This window comes from Equus asinus, chromosome 14, assembly GCF_041296235.1.
Source record: "Equus asinus isolate D_3611 breed Donkey chromosome 14, EquAss-T2T_v2, whole genome shotgun sequence".
Classification (NCBI taxonomy): domain Eukaryota; kingdom Metazoa; phylum Chordata; class Mammalia; order Perissodactyla; family Equidae; genus Equus; species Equus asinus.
This window is the reverse complement of record NC_091803.1, coordinates 28,898,265-28,916,523: the sequence shown is the minus strand read 5'-3', so window position 1 is coordinate 28,916,523 and position 18,259 is coordinate 28,898,265. Positions and strand designations below refer to the sequence as shown.

At 39.7% G+C, this 18,259-nt stretch overlaps 1 protein-coding gene across 9 annotated transcripts in view; it reads left to right on the top strand.

Annotated features, from left to right (window-relative positions):
- Positions 1 to 537: 537 nt before the first annotated feature.
- Positions 538 to 18,259, top strand: part of TNRC6A (trinucleotide repeat containing adaptor 6A) — a 102,083-nt gene continuing 84,361 nt past the window's right edge. For 5 of the 9 annotated variants that reach the window (XR_011494219.1, XR_011494218.1, XM_070484671.1 and 2 more), the window contains exons 1-2: positions 538 to 997; positions 1,357 to 1,404. Coding sequence is in view for 3 of the 9 variants with exons in the window: in XM_070484671.1 (XP_070340772.1) it covers positions 993 to 997; positions 1,357 to 1,404 (53 nt within the window). In the remaining 6 variants the exon portion in view is untranslated. The remainder of the gene's footprint in view (positions 998 to 1,356; positions 1,405 to 18,259) is intronic. The other 4 variants (XM_070484674.1, XM_070484672.1, XM_070484673.1 and 1 more) reach the window with 4 other exon arrangements.

The window sequence follows — 18,259 nt, the reverse complement described above, 5'->3', positions numbered from 1 at the left end:
TACTTTGGAATGTGCTTTTTCACCTATTCTATTGTAACCATTTTCCCCATTCAGTCACTCTTCCTCCACATCATTTTTACAGTTCCCTAACGCATGCCAGGAGTTCAGCCACCTCCTAATGTTGGACATTTTAGCCGTTTACAATTTTTCACCATCATCAATGCTGGGACTTAATATCTTGGTGGTGAAAAATTTGTAGATATCCCGGGTTATTTATTTTCTGAATGGAAATTTGGGCAAGTGGAACTGCCGAGTCAAATGGTCTGCAAAATTCGGTAGCTAAAAATCGCTTTTCAACCTCACGGCCCGCCTCAGGTACGCGTTCTTTACCTGAGGAGGAAACACAGAAGCAGAGGGGTTAAATAACTGGCCCAAGGTCAAAAATAATTAGAAGTGATGAATTTCAAAAACCACGCGGGCTCATCATGCTGCGGCAGGGATAGTATTTGCGGTTCACGGATTTTTCTTTCTTTCTTTCTTTCTTTTTTTTTGGTGTGTTTCAGTGGGGGAGGGGCCGGCTGGCAGGGAAGGAAACTTGTGTCGCAGCAAAGAAGGAGGACGGGAGGGACTCGAGTCAGATCAGAGCCGGCCGCGGCGAGAAAGGCTGGGCTCGGGGCTCGGCGGGCCCCCCAGCCGCTCTGCGGGGCGCCTCGGAAGCTGTGACCCCCCAATAGGGGGGTCCGGCTGGGGGTCGCGCGCCGAGCCCCGGCGGTTGCCAAGGGCCTGCCCCGTCTGCAGGTCCAGTTGCTAGGGCCTCCATCTTGAGGCCGCCGGCCGCGGCGCCCCCGGAAGAGGTTGCCGAGCGGGGCATTCACTTCCGGTCTGGGGCCTGCGGCGGCGGTGGCGGCGGCGGCGGCGGCAGCGGCGGCAGCGGGTCGGTGTAGAAAATGGCGCTGGTGCAGCGGCTCGGGCCTCTCCCCGCGGCGCTGCGGAGGGCTTGAGGCTCGCGAGCCTCACTCGCCGCGCCCCACTTGCTCGTGCACTTTACACACATGAGGTGAGCGGGGCGGGGGTCCTCCCTCCGGGCGGGCGGAGCCTCGGGCGCTGCCGCAGGGCCCGCGACCGCGGACGGCGGCGGCGGCGGCGCCAGGCGTCCCGGAGACCTCGGGCCTTGGCGGGGGGCGCGGGCGGCGCCGCTGCGGAGGCCGGCGGGAGGCCCGGAGGGGCCGCGCTGCGCCGCGGGGGCCGGGCCGGGGGCCGCGCGGGCCGCCCGCAGTCCGGGCTGCAGCCCCGCAGCTTTGCGAGCCCCCCCGGGCTCCCCTGCCGCCCCTCCCCCATCCGGCCCCGGCGCGAGCCTCTGCCGCAGCAGCTCCGTTTCACGCGCATCTCTCTCTCTCTCTCTTTTTCTTGTTCCAGAGAATTGGAAGCTAAAGCTACCAAAGACGTAGAAAGGAATCTTAGCAGGTAAGATGGGCGAGCTCTTCGTCTGTCGCCCCGTGAATCGTGTCTTTCCACTCTGGTTCGCCCTTTCTGGGTTTAGAAGTTCCCCGGTGTCATTTTCTCTCGCACGCAGGGGACAGGCATTCGGCAGAAGAGGCCAGAGGGAATATTGCATGGAGCGATTGCGGGGAGATGCGTAATTACGCATGTGTTCCTTTCTTTGGGGGCAAAAAACAGCGAAAAGCAATTCTTGTAAACTTAGTTAAAGCATTCTCAGCCTTTTAGAATTTAATTAGGGGACTTGTGTATTAATTACTATTGTAAATGGTTGCAGGCATTGTGTGACTCATGATTGAGGCCGCCCTTATGGCGGGCTGTCAAACTGTTTTGGCTTCCCCGTTATTACTTTGTAACTCAAATTGTTGCCTTTATAAAAAGATACTATGTGTTCGCATTTTTTCCAACACATTGTAGTCGGCCGGGTTCTGTTGCACTGGAAACAGTTTTGCCCTTGAACTTCACCAAGCATAAACTGCGTTTTGTTTTCTTTTGAAACTACATTTGTGTCTACGTTCGGTGTGTGTTCTTTTTATCAGCTGGTAAAATAATTAAAATCTGTTCCCAGTAAGTGGTTATCGTTCCTTTGGGGCCTAAGTGCTTTTGCACTGGTAACTTAAATCTTCTCCACAAAGGGAGTTTTTTTGTTTTTTAAACGATGCCTTTATGGAAATGTTCAGCGTTATTGAGCTGTAATTGCTTAAGCATCAGGGCATTGCACTGTACTTAACTCTTTTTCACATTCATGTTGTCTTACAGTCTTTTCCTTTCTTATTCGCCTTTTTTTTTTTTTTTTTGCATCATACTGGGACACTCTGAGAAACTTCTGGATTAATTTAATCAGTGAGCAGCTTTCACTAGGATAGAATAAAATGAAATTTCTCCTGTCTCAGTTCTTAATGTAATTCGTGCTTCGTGACTGTTTTTAGGTTTATGTTGAGGTTATTAACACTCACAAATCAAATCATGTGAATATTTTTCACCACATAGAATCATTCCAAATTGCTGGTCTTTTGAGTTTTATAGCTATTAATCTGTTAAAGTGATCATTAAAGAATCTATTCAGTTAGTGAAGGATGGGCGTTATTGGCTTACCAAATAAGAGATTTTTTTGTTAGAGTAATTACGGCATTATTTAAAGGAAATTAAGCTTGACATCACTGACTAAATTACTGTTCGTTGGACATTTAACTAAGTTTTGTTGTCAGAAGCTATTAAAGATTTGTTAAGATATGAAACCATTAAAGAAAACAGGTTGAGTTTTTAAGGTGTAATTTCATTAGCCGCAAGGAGCTTGGAGTTTGGGTCTATTTCTTCTATTTTTGCTTTGTCAGGTAACTATATCAGTATAATTCCTATGGAGGTATTCTGAGACTTGATTAAAAATTGTCTCTACCACAGGTATAATTTTTATATGCTATTACAGTTGGATAGAGCTTGAGGTTTCTGTATCAGAGTTTGAACCCTGGCTCTGCCACTTACAATATGACCTTGACTTGGCAAATCACTTAGCCTCTCTGTGCCTAATCTATAAAACGAGAGGTTTGGGCCAGCCAGTTGCTAAGTCTGTGGTCCCTTGGGTTATATAAAAGGAAGTCACATAAAGGCCTCGGAAATCTAGTAGGCAGACTAAGAAGTATTAAATAAATAACACAGGGTAAATGATGTGTAGGGGTCAAAAGAAGATACCCTCCCCTTCATATACTTGAGGATCTTTAGTTGATCAGAAGGAACGAAAAAGAAAAATACTTGTCAAGGAGGTTACGAGGCAGTATGTGCTAAGAACCGTAAGAGGGGAACATTTCCTAAAGGTTAAAAGTGTTCTGAGGAGGGAGAGATGTGATTAGATGGGCAAATGCTTCATTTCAACTCTCTCTAGCTCCATGCTTCCTTTTTCCCAGATAAGAAGAGCCTGTCTGACTTTACACGTTCGTGCTCTCCCCAGGAAGTCAAGGCAGTATTCTGTATTCATTTAGTAAACATTTCTTGAGCATCTTTCATGTTCCAAATGCAAAACTAGGCACTAGGGAGGGGAAGAACGGAAGCAGGTAAATTTATTGAATGTTTACTATCTGCCTGACGCTCTTTTCTGAAGACTTTACGTGGACTCATCTGGTCCCTGGAACACTCTGAGGTGGGTATTATTATTATCCCTGTTTTACAGATGAAGAATTTGAGGCACAAAGAGGTTAGGTAACTTTTAGGAGTCCACGCCACTGGTAATTAATTGGAGGAGCTGTCAAGCTTTGGACTATATTGTATTGTCTCTTACTAGAGGCATGGTTCTTTACCTTGAAAAATTTGAAAATCTCTTTGGGGAGGCTGAACTCACAGATACGTGCAATTTTTCTAGATTAGAGTTTCTCAACCTGGGCACTGTTGACATTGCAGTTTAGATAATTTATTATTGTGAAGTCTGTGCATTGTGGGATGCTCAGCAGTGTCTGAGGACTCTCCACTCAGTTCTGACAGTCAAAAATATCTTCAGATATGCCCTATGTCCCGTGGAGGGCAAAAATCACCCCCACTTGAGAACCACTGTTTTAAATCTTTCTATTTCCTGATGATAACCAAAGATTTGGATTTTTAACGTGAAATCTTTAAATGTTAAATTTACCATCTTTTAATGGGAGTTCACACCCCATTGTGTGGACCCTCAGTTTGGAAACTCTATCTCTGAATGTCAGAGATGTATTGCGATTCTCCTTTTCCTCTGCTAAGCTGCAAATCCTCCTCAAGACGGTGTGCCAGGTAGCCAGTGCCATTTAAACAAAATTGGCACAAGGGATAAATTAGTTTACCACCCTAGGTAAACTATCTTTCTTAGTTCACTATTGGCCATTAAAATTGCTACTTGATGTCAGTGTCCTGGGCATGCAAAAGAGGGAACTATAATGTCTACATGGGAGTGATCACCGATTGAACTGAACTTTAAAGAATGGAGTCAGTGTTGAAAGGCAGAGAAGAGAGTAGTGTAAGAACAGCAGCAGAAATAAAGGCGCAAAATCCAGAAAGTACAGGGAATTTGTAAATAACAGTGAGTAGTTCTGTTGGATTGGCATATAAGGGTGGGGACAGCTGTAGAGATTCTTGAATATCAGGTTGAGGACTTTTTGCCTAGATCTTTAGATAGTGGGGAGCTCTTGGATGTTTTGGGTTGGGTAGTGATATGATAGAATAGTAACAACTAGTGATCTAGGCATGACCTGAATTAAAGTGGGGGCAGAAAAGGGTGACATTAGAAGATACTGAGGAAGTGGAATCTGGGATTTGGCAGCTAACTAATCTGGGATTAGTTGTGAGAGGAGTCCAGATACACAGGGGTCTTGGGTGAATGGGAGATTGACCTACCCTATGAACAGGTCAGAACAGAAATAGGAGTTTGTGTAGAGAAGATGATGTTACATTTTCCAGTTGTAAAAAATCTCTTCTAACACAACTGATCTAATTTTAAAAAATATTTTGGAGGCCAAAGCTATAGAATCATTGAGTATTTAGAGCTGGACCATAATGTTAAATAGAGACCAGCCAGTAGTCTGCCCCATTCATTTTACAAATGAGAAAACTGTGGTTGAGACAGATCCAGTAACTTAGTCAAGGTTATATCTTCTAACAAGTGACAGAGTTGGGATTCAGACAGGCCTTTTGATTCTAACTATAGGGTTCTTCCAACTATGCAGTATTTTATTTTATACTGCACTATAGAAAAAAGATAACTTTGACTTCTCCGGTCTGAAAATAAAGAACAATGGTCTTAACCATATTTTGTGCCTACTCCAGTAATGAATTTACTGTAATGTAGGGTATATTGTCTAAAGCAGAAGTTACATGCTTCATGTTATGCTGATTCTTTTTTCTCCCAAACTCAATTATTAAATGCCATTATACAATAAAAGTTGTTAAAGATGATGTAGTACCATACAGTGTAGCATCTAAACTGGGACAGCTTTATCTGAGACACTTGTGCCTGGGGCAAATGCTATTAAATAAGAAAAGACTAGGGACAACAGGAGTAAATCAGGGAATTAGTTTTCTCCAGATAAGGTGGACCCGGCTCTTGCAGTTCATCAACCTTTATCTGAAAAAAAAAGTGATCTTGTGATTTTGTTAAGCTTCTCTGTTGCTTTCCTGTGATGTGGTTTGTAGGCCAGCAAATTCATACCGGTAAGTTTCTTTCTAGCCTAATTTGGCAGCTGTGTGGTAAATTAATTGATAAAATAAATGCATCACAAACTGTAAGCTTAATTGTAAAGTGTGTAACAACCCTCTGTGGTAAACTTAAATATAAACATGATTAAAAAATCTGAATATCAGTCTATAATCTCTTGTGAATTCTGGCATCAGAAGTACGTCTGCAAGTATAAAGTCCTTTACGGATCTGTTTTATGACAACCTCAAAAGTATTGGCCGAGTCTGGAGAGGTTAGAACAGACGTGTGCCGTATGTATTCTTCTCAGACTCACTTAGGAGAAGTCTCTCACTCAAAATCAAGAAAATATCCTCCCATTTAAAATTTTTAAAAAATCATTCTAACCATCAGCAAAGTAGAAAGAATAGTGCATAGAATACCTGTATCTCTCTCTGGGTTTACCGATTAGTGTTTTGCCACATTTCTTTTATCATGCCACTTCACCCCTAAAGAAGACAACCTGTATCTCCCAAGAACAAAGGCATTCTCCATAACGACAGTTAACTTATTACGCACGGGGAACTTTAACTTTGTTACAATGCTATTCGATCCATATTCAAACTGTTTCAATAATATCTTTTCAGATGTTTGTTCTTATCCCTCAATTCCTTAATCCAGGGTTGCGTTTAGTTTTCTTGCCTGTAATTTCATTACATCAGGAACAGTACCTTATCCTTTTCTTCTCCTTTCGTGACGTTGACATTTTGGAATAGTCCTGACTAGTTTCTGCAGGCTTCAATTTGGATTTGTCTGATCATTTCTGTATGATTAGATTCAGGTTAAACCTTTTTGGCAGGAACGTCACAGAAGTGATGTGTTTGTTCTGAGGGCATCACATCAGGCTCCCTCCCCCACCATTTTTAAGCAAATTAACAGGAAGTTTACCCAGTACTTTTGCCTTTACACTAACTAATGTTTCTTTCATTTTAGGATATGCCAAACAATTAGTTTAAACTAAGATAAAATTTTAAAGGGTTGCTAGGTCTTCTAATTACAGGTCTTCATGTTTAAATTGATCAATTGTAATGATCGCAGCTTTTTTGAAGATTTATTGTTAGACATAAAAGTTGCTTGTTTTCAGCTTTCATCAGTGATAAACTGGTAACCCTGCTAAGAAAATGAAACATATATCCTGGGCTTGTGATACATGTTTTTAAAAAGAATGCCCCATTGAAGTTAGAGTGGCATTGTGCCACCAAAACAGGGGTTCTCATCCTGGATTCTACAGAGTGACCATAGATGGTATGAAGTAGTTTGAAAAATTGCATTGTGTGCTTTAAGAAAGATGGTCCTTAGCATTGATCAGATTTCAAAGATTAAGAAACTGTGTTATAGGGAGGATGTCAGAGGAGTGAAATAATATCAATAAAAAGGAGATTTCAAGATTCAAAAGAGAGAAAGTAACATTGACTGTGGCATAAAAAAAAAAACTCTGAAAAGAAATATAGTTTAAATTTCCTATGAAGGTGGTCTTATTTTTAAAATGATTTGCATGTTGTGTGTGTGAGTTGGCTATGAAGCAGAAATCCCAGCCTTTCTACTCTTGTAACTAGGGAAAAGCATTTTGAATTTTCAGCAGTAGTATGTTATGTGATGATGACTCAGCTGACTTCCGTTTCAAGTGGAATGTTCAAAACAGATTGAAACCTGGTTAAGGAATTTTATACTTTGAACCTTAGAAGATATTTTCTGCAAACAGCAATTGATTGGATTTTGTATAATAACAAACAAGATTAAGCCGAGTCGCTTGTTTCGCTGTTCTTCCTGGTGGTTTTGAGTCAGCTAGCATTTGTCGTGCAGCTTGCTGCAGTGACACTGAATGCTTTTATAATTTTGACATCTCTGTTTTGGTGACTTCGGTCCCTTCTTTCTCTTATTCTTTTGAAGAATCCCCCTGAAACACAAGGAAATAGTGCTGTGTGGTGCTGAAGTATGCACTGATTTTAAATATATCTTTAAGCATTACAGCTGTTGGATAACTGCCTATACAAAGGATGTCAGAGGAATATGTTTTACTTAATATTCTACTTGTGAATCCCTAGGCAACATGAGGCATATAAGTGAGAATCTCACCATGTAAAGGTAGAAAGGGACATAAATGTGCATTCTTTATACTGCTGCAGGTTAATCATCCTCAAGTAACAGTTCTGAGCCTGCCACTCACTATTTCTTAGAGCTGTTTGCTGGCTCCCCAGTGACTGAAATTTAAGCGCAAAGACTTGTCTGTGCTCAGCTTATCTCTTTAGTTTTATCGCCTCTACCTCTTGCCCTATCCTCAGCTTCTTCTCTGAAGGTTCCTTCAATTTTTTAAAAACGGCTTTATTGAGATAAAATTCACATACCATAAAATTCACCCTTTTAAAAGTAGACAATTTGGTGGTTTTTAGTACCTTCACAGAGTTGTGCAATCATCATAACTATCTGATTCCAGAACATTTTTATCCCCCCACCTCAAAAAAAAAAACCCATATCTATTAACAATCACTTCCCATTCACCCCTCCCCACAGCCCCTGGCAACCACTAATCTGGACTGTCTCTGTGGATTTGCCTATTCTTGACATTTCATATAAATGGAATCATGCAATGTGTGGCCTTTTGTGTCTTGCTTTTTTCACTTAGCATGTTTTCAAGGTTCATCCATGTTGTAGCATATATCCATACTTGTTTTTTTTTATGGGTGAAAAATATTCCATTGTATAGCTATACCACATTTTGTTCATTCAGTTATCAGTTGATGGGCATTAGGTTTGTTTTCACTTTGGGCCTATTATGAATAATGATGTTATGAGCATTTGTGTACAAGTGTTTGTGTGGGCGTAGGTTTTCACTTCTCTTGGGTATATACCTTGGAGTGTAATTGCTGGGGCATATGGTAATACTCCTTAACTTTTTGAGCAACTGCCAGACTGTTTCCAAAGCGGCTGCACCATTTTGCATTCCCACCAGCAATGTATGAGTGTTCTGTTTTCTCCACATCCTCACCAACGCTTGTTACTGTTCTTTTTTATTGTAGTTATCTTAGTGGGTAGGAAGTGGTATCTCATTGTGGTTTTGATTTGCATTTCCCTAGTGACTAATGATGTTGAGCATCTTTATGTGCTTATTGGCCATTTGTGTATCTGATTTGGTGATATCTTTTTTCAAATCCTGTGCCCATTTAAAAAATTTGGTTATTTTTTTTATTGTTGAGTTGGAAGAATTCTTTATGTATTCTAGATAGAAGTCCTTTATTAGACACATGGTTTACAAATATTTTCTCCCATTCTGTGGGTTGCCTTTTCACTTTCTATTTTCTTTTTTAATTTTTAATTTTTTTAAATTACAGTAACATTGGGTTTTATCACTTTCTTGATGTTGTCCCTTGAAGCACAAAAGTTTTAAGTTTATATGTCCAGTTTACCATCTTAACCATTTTTGAGTGTACATTTCAGTGATTATTAAGCACTTTCACAGTTTGTGCCACTATCACCACCATCCATCTCTGCAACTTTTTTCATCTTGCAAAACTGAAACTCTGTACCTATTAGACAATGACTCTCCATTCTCCTTTCAAGCCCTGGCAGCCACCATCCTACTTTGTCCTTATGTACCCCAGCTAAGTGGAATCATAGAGTATTTGTCCTTTTGTGACTGGCTTATTTCACTTGATACAGTATCCTCGAGGTTCATCCATATTGTAGCATATCAGCCAGTTGGTTTTTGTATGTTGATCCTGTATCCTTCAGCTGTGCTAAACTCGTTTATTATTTCTAATAGTCTTTGTGTGTATGTGTCTTCCTCAGGACATTTTATGTATAAGATCATGTCTGTGAATAGAGATAGTTTTATAACTTCCTTTCCAGTCTTGGTGCCTTTTATTTATTTTTCCTGCCTAATTTTTCTGACTAGAACCTATAGTACAATGTTGAATAGAAGGGGCAAGAGCAGACGTTGTCTTCTTTCTAATCTTAGAGGAAAAGCATTCAGTCTTTTTTTTTTTTTTTTAAAGATTTTATTTTTTCCTTTTTCTCCCCAAAGCCCCCCGGTACATAGTCGTATAGTCTTCGTTGTGGGTCCTTCTAGTTGTGGCATGTGGGACGCTGCCTCACTGTGGTTTGATGAGCAGTGTCATGTCCGCGCCCAGGATTCGAACCAACGAAACACTGGGCCGCCTGCAGTGGAGCACGCGAACTTAACCACTTGGCCACGGAGCCAGCCCCGAAAAGCATTCAGTCTTAACCATTTAGTATGATGTGAACTGTGGGCTTTTTGTAGATGGCCTTTATCAGATTAAGGACATTTCCTTCTATTCCTAGTTTGAGTGTTTTCGTCTTGTCATGAAAGAGTGTTGGATTTTGTCAAATGCTTTTTCTGTGTCTGTTGAGATCATCATGTAGCTTTTGTCCTTTGTTCTATTAATATGTTGTATTACATTGATTGATTTTCGTGTGTTAAACCAACCTTGCATTCCTTGGATAAATCCCACTTGGACATGGTGTATAGTCCTTTTTATATGTTCCTAGATTTGATTTATTAGTCTTTTGTTTGCGGATTTTTGTGTCTGTATTCACAAGGGTTATTGATCTGTAGTTTTCTCTTGTGTCTTTGCCTTCTTTTGGTACATGGTACCTGATTTGGTCTGGTTTGGAATCTGGAATTTAGGTTCTTTAGCTGTTGGTTTGGCATCTACTTCATTCTGCATTGTGCTATAATAATTATTTTTGTATATTCAGTTCCATTTTCATTTTTTCTTTTTAATTTTTTTCCAGCTTTGTTAAGGTATGATTGACAAGTAAAATCAGTTCCCTCCCCACCCCTCAGCAGTTAGTGTGCTGCCCTTGTGTGGTGTGTTTAATTTTTGTTGAGATATAATTGACATCTAACTTTGTGAAAGTTTAAGGTATACAACATGCTGATTTGATACATTTATATATTGCAGTATGATTACCACTGAAGCATTAGGTAACACCTCTATTGTGTCACATAATTATCATTTCTTTTTTGTGGAGAGCATTTAAGATCTAGTCTGTTTGCAACTTTGAAGTATATAATGTAGTATTGTTGACTGTAATCACTATTGTTTGCATTAGATCTGCAGAACTTATTCCTCTTCTAGTTGCAAGTTGGTACCCTTTAACAACATCTCCCCAATTCCACCACCCTCCAGCCCCTGGTAATCACCATTCTACTCTCCGTTTCTACAAGTTCAGCTTTTTTAGGGTCTGCATATAAATGATATCACACAGTATTTGTGTTTCTCTCTGACTTATTTCACTTAGCATAGTGCCCTCAAAGTCCGTTCATGTTCTCGCAAATGGCAGAATTTCTTTCTTTCTCATAGCTGAGTAATATCCCTGTGTGTGTATATAGATATAAGAAAACACATTTTCATCTATTGATGGACACTTAGGTTATTTCTATATTTTGGCTATTGTGAAGAATGCTGTAATAAACATGGGAGTGCAGGTATGAGTTTTTGATACTCTGTTTTCATTTCCTTTAGATATATACCCAGAAGTGGGATTGCTAGATCATTGGTAGTTGTATTTTTAATTTTTTGAGGAACCTCCATTCTGTTTTCCATAGTAGGTGAACCAATTTACAGTCCCACCAACAGCACACACAGATTCCCTTTCCGCCTGTCCTCGCCAGCACTTATCTCTTGTCTTCTTGATGATATTCCTTCTAAGAAATATGTCGATTCCATTTTCTACTGCGTGCTCTCCCTTCTTTGTGGCAACCTTAACCTTAGCCCAGTGCGCTGTTTTGTACCTAGTCTCTTGTAGCTACCATTTAGTATACACTCAGTATGTGCATCTGTTAAGCACTTCCTCTGCATTACCTAATTTGATCTTCACAACAGCCCTTTGAGGGAGGTACAATTTGAGGGAGACCTCTTTGTAAACGAGGAGTTGGAGACTTTAGAGAATTAAACAAGTTGCTTGCACAAGTAGGTAGTGGAGTTGAGATTAAAGCCCACTTCTCCTTGGCATTGGAGTCAGAACCCTTAGCTGTATGCTGTGCTGCCAGGAAATGGTTGTTAGAATAGATTTCCACTGGTCCTTAAAAAAGTAGAATGTGGGTAGAAGTAAGAGTGAAGAGAGTGCATGTTTGGTGGTGATGATGGGGTTAGCGTGTTAGTAGAGGCAAGGAAGCAGGGATTGGCATTTAATTGGAGTGCCCAATGCTGGAGAATACATAGTAGTAGAACTGGTTTTTGTCCCCAGAGCAGTAATTAGTCCTATTTGGAAAAGTGAGTTTAACATCTGAAATAGTTAGAAAATGAGGATTGTTTAATTAGAGGTCAAGGGTGAGGTTTTGTATGTGTTGGAAAGAATCATGAAGGAACTAGTAATTAAGCCTCAAAAGAGGAGTCGAATTTAGGAGGGTAGTTTAGCAAATGGAATTTGGGGTCAGACCATACAAGTCACTTAGACTTTCTGATCCTTGGTTTCTTTAAATGTCAAATGGGAATAACGTCAGTTCTCTGTTTCGAGGTTGTGGCTTCAAAATGGATGCTATCTCAGAGTACTTTGTAAATTATAGAGTGCTTCTTTCATTCTAGTGGGGTGTGTGTTCTCTCAAATTTCTAATCTCACCAACTGTCCTCAATAGGAGCTTTTTATTTTAAGATAATTTCAGACTTAGAGAAATTTTGCAAGAATAGAACAAAGAATTCTTGAATATTCTTCAAATGTTAACATTTCACGACATTTGCTTTATTCTTCTCTCTTTTTATAAACATACTGTTTTTTTCTGAACCATTTGAGATTAACTTGGAGATATATGTCCCTTTAACCCTTAAAAAGAAATATTTATTACCTAAAATCAAAGACATTTTCTTAGTAACTACAGTACCATTATCAAAATTGGGAAAGTAGTATTGGTGCCATCCTAATAGTGAGTCTGTAGACCTTAGTCACATTTTGCCAATTGTCTCAATAATGTCTTTTAAAGCAAATAAAAAAAATTTTCTGGTCAGAGATTCAATCCAGGAACACAGGTTGCATTTAGTTTTCATGTTTGTTTGGTCACCTGCATTCTGGGACAGTTTCTCAGCCTTAGTGTTTGAAGACCTTGATATTTTTTAAAGAGTACAGGCCAGTTACTTGGTAGAATGTCCCTCAGTCTGTATTTGATGTTTCCTCTTGATTAGATTCGGGTATGGATTGTTGGTAGACCGATGTTGTATGTGATTAGTGTGTCACAGCAGAGGTGCATGATGCCCGTCTACCCCATTCCTGGTGGCAGTAACTTCAACTACTGGGTTAAGGTGGTCTATGCAGAGTTTGTCACTGTACAGTTAGTATTTTTCCCTTCATAATTGATAATTATATTGTTGGGAGAACTTTGAGACTATGTAAGTAACTTGTTTCTCATCAAGATTCTTGCCTGAATCAATGAATTGCCAAATAGTGATTTTCTAAGTCTGTCATTCTTTCTACATTAGTTGACATTCTCCTGTAAGATCTGTCCCTTTACCCTATGCATTCATCCATTCATTTATTAATATCAGTAGAGACTCACGGATTCTTACTTTTTTCAGTGAGTTATAATCCTTTACTAGCATTATTGTATTGCTCAGATTATAGGGCCACTGGAAGCCCCCTTCAAGCTCAACCTCCTACTTTTTGAAGAGATCCACACTGTGTATCTGGATCTTCACTGCTACCTCTTTATATCCTATTTTCCTATTTCCCGTTCTTAAGAGGAGGATGCTGACTCTTCACTACCGTCTGTGTCTCTAAAGTTAAGCTTTTTGCCTATGCTTTATGATTCAAAATGAAATACTGTCTAGAAATACACACTGTTGCTGCCACCCTGACTCTTCTTTTCTCCTCATAGTCTTGTCACAAATAGGTGCTTTTATTTGTGGGTGTGTACTTCCAGAATTTATTTATGCAAATACAAGCACGTGGGGATATATAGTCTTATCTCTCCCCCCTTTTTTAAGAGATTGCCACTTGAGCTAACATCTGTTGCCAATCTTTGTGGGGTTTTTTTCTTATTCTTCTCTTCCCCAAAGCCCCCCGTACATAGTTGTATATTCTAGTTGTAAGTGCCTCTGCTTGTGCTGTGTGGGACACCGCCTCAGCATGGCTTGATGAGTGGTGCTAGGTCCGCATCCAGGATCCAAACTGGCAAAACCCTGGGCCGCTGAAGCAGAGTGCGCGAACCCAACCACTAGGCCACGGGGCCGGCCCCTCCCCGCTTTTAACACAAAAGATAGTATACTGAACCTTAGTTTCTTTCCCGATTAACTATACACCTTCCAGATCCTTTGATACCAGAACATGGAGACCTTCTTTATCTGTTTTACAGCTGGAGAGGATTCCATGTTATGGATGTGTCAGTTTTATTTAACTACAACACTATTTGCAGATATAGACTGCCTTTAAGTGTGAGCTAGCCTCTGTCTGTTACACCATCTATTATTATCTTCTCTGATATGTTTGTTCTTTATCCCCTTTTCTAGCTGCAAATATGTACTAGTCTTTCTTATTTTAAAAATAATCCAAAAAACTTCATTTTTTTCCTCTTCATATCATTGCCAAAGTTTTTGAAAAACTGATCCGAACCCCCGACTCTGCTCTTACCTATTTTTGCTGTAATTAGGTTTTCATCTCTACTATTTGCTGAAATTACAATTTTGAGGGTTACCAGTGACTTTCTATTATGTAGTGCTAGACTGGCTTTGGTGATTAATCTAGGTGTAGGAGGACAGGGAGGAGGAAAAAAAGAGGAGTCGGCAAACAGATAGAAAAAGAGGAAGCAGAAGGCTGGGAGAAAATAGAATAAAGTGTAAGGGAAAAAGTAGGTGGAAAAACATTTTTTGGCAGAAGGTGTGAAATGTATTTTCATAACTAGCTTGTAACATACAACTGACTTCTGTTGAAGATGAGCTGGCTTATGGTAAGTTGGTGACTGATGGGCTAGTGGGCCCTCTGCAAAGTTGCCCCCTATTTTCTTTCCTAAAGCGTGATAGGAACATCTAACCCCTTATCCTATTATGATCATTTCTGACAGCAGAGCCTCCATTTTAAAATTTTTGCCTTCTAAAATCTGGAGTTGTCATTAACATCTCTCTGTTTTGTCATTTTTATTAATGTCAGCTATTCCAATTTCTAATGATTATCCTGGATTTATTTTTTGCTTTTCATTTTCACTGCCAATATCATGGTTCTGGACAGTACACATTTACTTGGATGGCTGCAACAGTGTTCTCACCCTATTCAGCCAGTATATTTCTTACTTTTCCCCAACACTTATCCCCGCTTTTCTATCCTCACTATCCCCATCAATACAACTCACTGAAATTGCTGTGCCAACAACTCTCCGTGCTTTGCTGGTGTCCTTGCCCTTCTGTGCTCCCTTACCTGAAAAGGGCTGCCTCTCTGTGTGTAGAAACCCTCCGTCTTCTTCAAGACCCAAGTCAGTCTTTACCGCTCCACCAACCCTAAGCCTTCCATAGCCATAACAGCTCTCATGCACAGCTTATTTTCCTAAACTTGTTTACAGCCTCTACCAAATGATTGCTTTTTTCTTTCTTTCAGGTGTATTTGGTGGTTGTTCCTACAAAATTGTGGTTTAAAATCATGTTTTCTACTTGGGTTCTCCCAGTGCACAGCAGGCTTCCTGGCTTATCGGAATCCCTAAGTAATTCTTATTGATTTATTGATTAGACATTGTGTAGGTTATTATTAAATTATTTTGATGCAAAGTCAGCTCTTCCAGGTACCTTGAGGGTCTGCTCTCCTCTGCTTCCCTTCTGTACTGTGGAAAATGTGTACTCTTTAATGGGATTTTCTTTTGGTTTTTCTGGCAAATGACATACTGTTCTGGATCCTGACCTTTTTTTTTTTTTTTTTGACTCAGCAGTGTGTTCTAGAAATCTTTCTATGCAAAGTCATGCTTGTCAGGGATCCCCAAGAGAAGTCTCAGGCTTGATGATTCACCAGGAAGACTCACTCTTGGCTTATAGTCGTACTAACGGCTGTGCTTTATTGCAGTGAAAGTATACAAAGCAAACTTGGCAAAGTGAAAAGGCACGTGGGACAAAATTTGGAGGAAACTAGGTGCAAGCTTCCAGGAGTTCTCTCCCTGTGATGTCACACAGGACATGCTTAATTTCTCTAGCATCAAATTATGACACTGTGTAAAATGTCTACCAGGATAGTTCATTAGAAATTCAGTGCCCAAGGTTTCTCTTAGGGGCTGGTTATGTAGATACCCTCTGCCTAACATATACCAAAATTCCACACTCCCAGAAGGAAAGCAGGTTTTCAGCATAAACTGTGTTGTTTGTGCAGTTTATCCTTATCAGTTAGGGAATGGTGGGAACCTTCTTGAAATCCAAATTCCTTGACATCAGCCAAGGACCAAACTTATTGTGCTTTGATGATCACAGTCTCAGACCTGCTGGGTTAACTGTTTTCTGCACACCATGGAAATCTGCAACCTCCCTCCTTTTTTAAAACTACCGTGTGGTCTTCCATGGTAGGGATACATTCTGGTTTGTTTAACTTTTCCCTATTGATTGGTTTTTAGGCTGTTATTTTGCAGTGTCTGTTTTTGTACAGTTCCTTTTCTAGAGGGTTAGATTGGAAGTGATGGGTCATAACATAGTGACATTTAAAATTTTAGTATTAATAAATACTACTAGATTGTTCACCAGAGGGCTTTCCATACTTCCAACAGCAGTTTACAGGAGTACCCTTTGGAAATGATTACTTTTAATGATACTCATGTTGGAAATGTAGAAAAACTGACCGTTAAGCATCAGGAAGAGCAGGACCAGGAAGGACATTCTAGATCCCAGGTGTATCCTGCTGCCATTATGGACGTTTGCCTTACCCATTCTCTTCCTGCTCCCAAGACTCTTGTTTCTCACACACATCTACTTCTTCCTCTGTCTCTAATCTTTCTCCTTGTTGCCTTTAATTATTGGTGTGAAGGCTTGTGATTTTTTTTGTCTTTCATTATAGAAAACTTCAAACATACACAAAAATAGAATAAGAAACCTACACGCACCCATTACTCAGTTACAGCAATTGACAACATTTTGTCAATCTTGTTTCATTTTTCTCTTTACCTTTTTTTGGGGGATGGGATGGGGCCTGGAGTAGTGAGAGCACATTTTAGACATTGTGGTGTTTTAAAAAACGTTTTTTTGTACGGTCACATGTTGCTTAATGATGTCCTGAGAAGTGTGTTGTTAGGCGATTTTGTCATTGTGCAAACACCATAGAGTGCACTTACACGAACCTAGATTGTCTGGCCTCCTGTACACCTAGGCTCTGGATGGTACTAATCTTATGGGACTATTGTCATATATGCCATCCCTCGTTGACTGTAACGTCATTATGCGGTGCATGACTGTGCTAATTTACAGAAATAACGCATGATAAACCATAACATTTTAAATAGAGTTGTACTTTTTAAAAAACTTAATTTCCCTAAATACTTGGTTCAGTTGTGATGTTATTCTGATGTTCCTAGTTCAGGAAGGTATTTCTTCATGTCTTTCTCTAAATTTGTATAAAGTTAGACAAATAGACAACTTAAGAAAAAATATGTGGGGCCGGCCCTGTGGCTGAGTGGTTAAGTTTGCATGCTTTCACTGGTTCGGATCCTGGGTACCGACATGGTACTGCTCATTAGGCCATGCTGAGGTGGCGTCCCACATGCCACAACTAGAAGGACCCACAACTAAAATATACAACTATGTACTGGGGGGATTTGGGGAGAAAAAGCGGGGAAAAAAGAAAAGACTGGCACCAGTTGTTAGCTCAGGTGCCAATCTTAAAAAAAAAAAACATACGGGATAACGTTCACATTTCTGCAACTTGCTTTTTTCATTTAACAATATCTTAGGGACATTCCTTGAAATCAATAAACAGATCAACTCCTTTTTAATATAATATGCTATGTTATGAATATATAGCCACTTCTTTATTGATGGACATTCAGTTTTTTTGCTTTTCAGCCCTGTGAACCTTGCAGTGAGCTTTCATGTGCATATGACCTTGTGTACTAATGCTTTATTACTGTAAGATAGATTCTGAAGAATTGGGGTGACTGGTTAGGATATGTATAAACTTGAATTGTTAAAACTGTTACCACAGTACTTTCCAAAAGGTTATAGTGGTTTTCCACCAGCAATATAAGACAAAACCTCTTAACTTTCACTCCCTCCAGCACTGGATATTATTACTCTGCAAAATTTTTGCCAATAAAATTAGTAAAAAAGAAATGGTATGTATTATAGTTTTAAGTTGGCTTTATTAGAAAAAAAAGCAATTTATTAAAAAAATAATATATTGAGTGGGGTTTATACTAGCAAATGCAAGTGTGGTTTAATACTAGAAAATCTATTGATACAATTAATCATATCAGTAATCAAAAGACAAAAATCTTATAACCATTTCAACAATACAGAAAAGAAATCTAACATCTAGTACACACTCATGACTGAATCTCCTAGCAAACTAGAAACAGAGAACAGCCGTTTACTTTTTAAATATTAAAATTTACTCATTTAATATTAATACTTGAAATTTTTTAACATTTAATTTTTTGAATACTTATCTTTCATGTGGTTCAGAAATTAAAATATATAAAAAGGTTTGTAGAGAGAGATCTCTCTTCCTCTC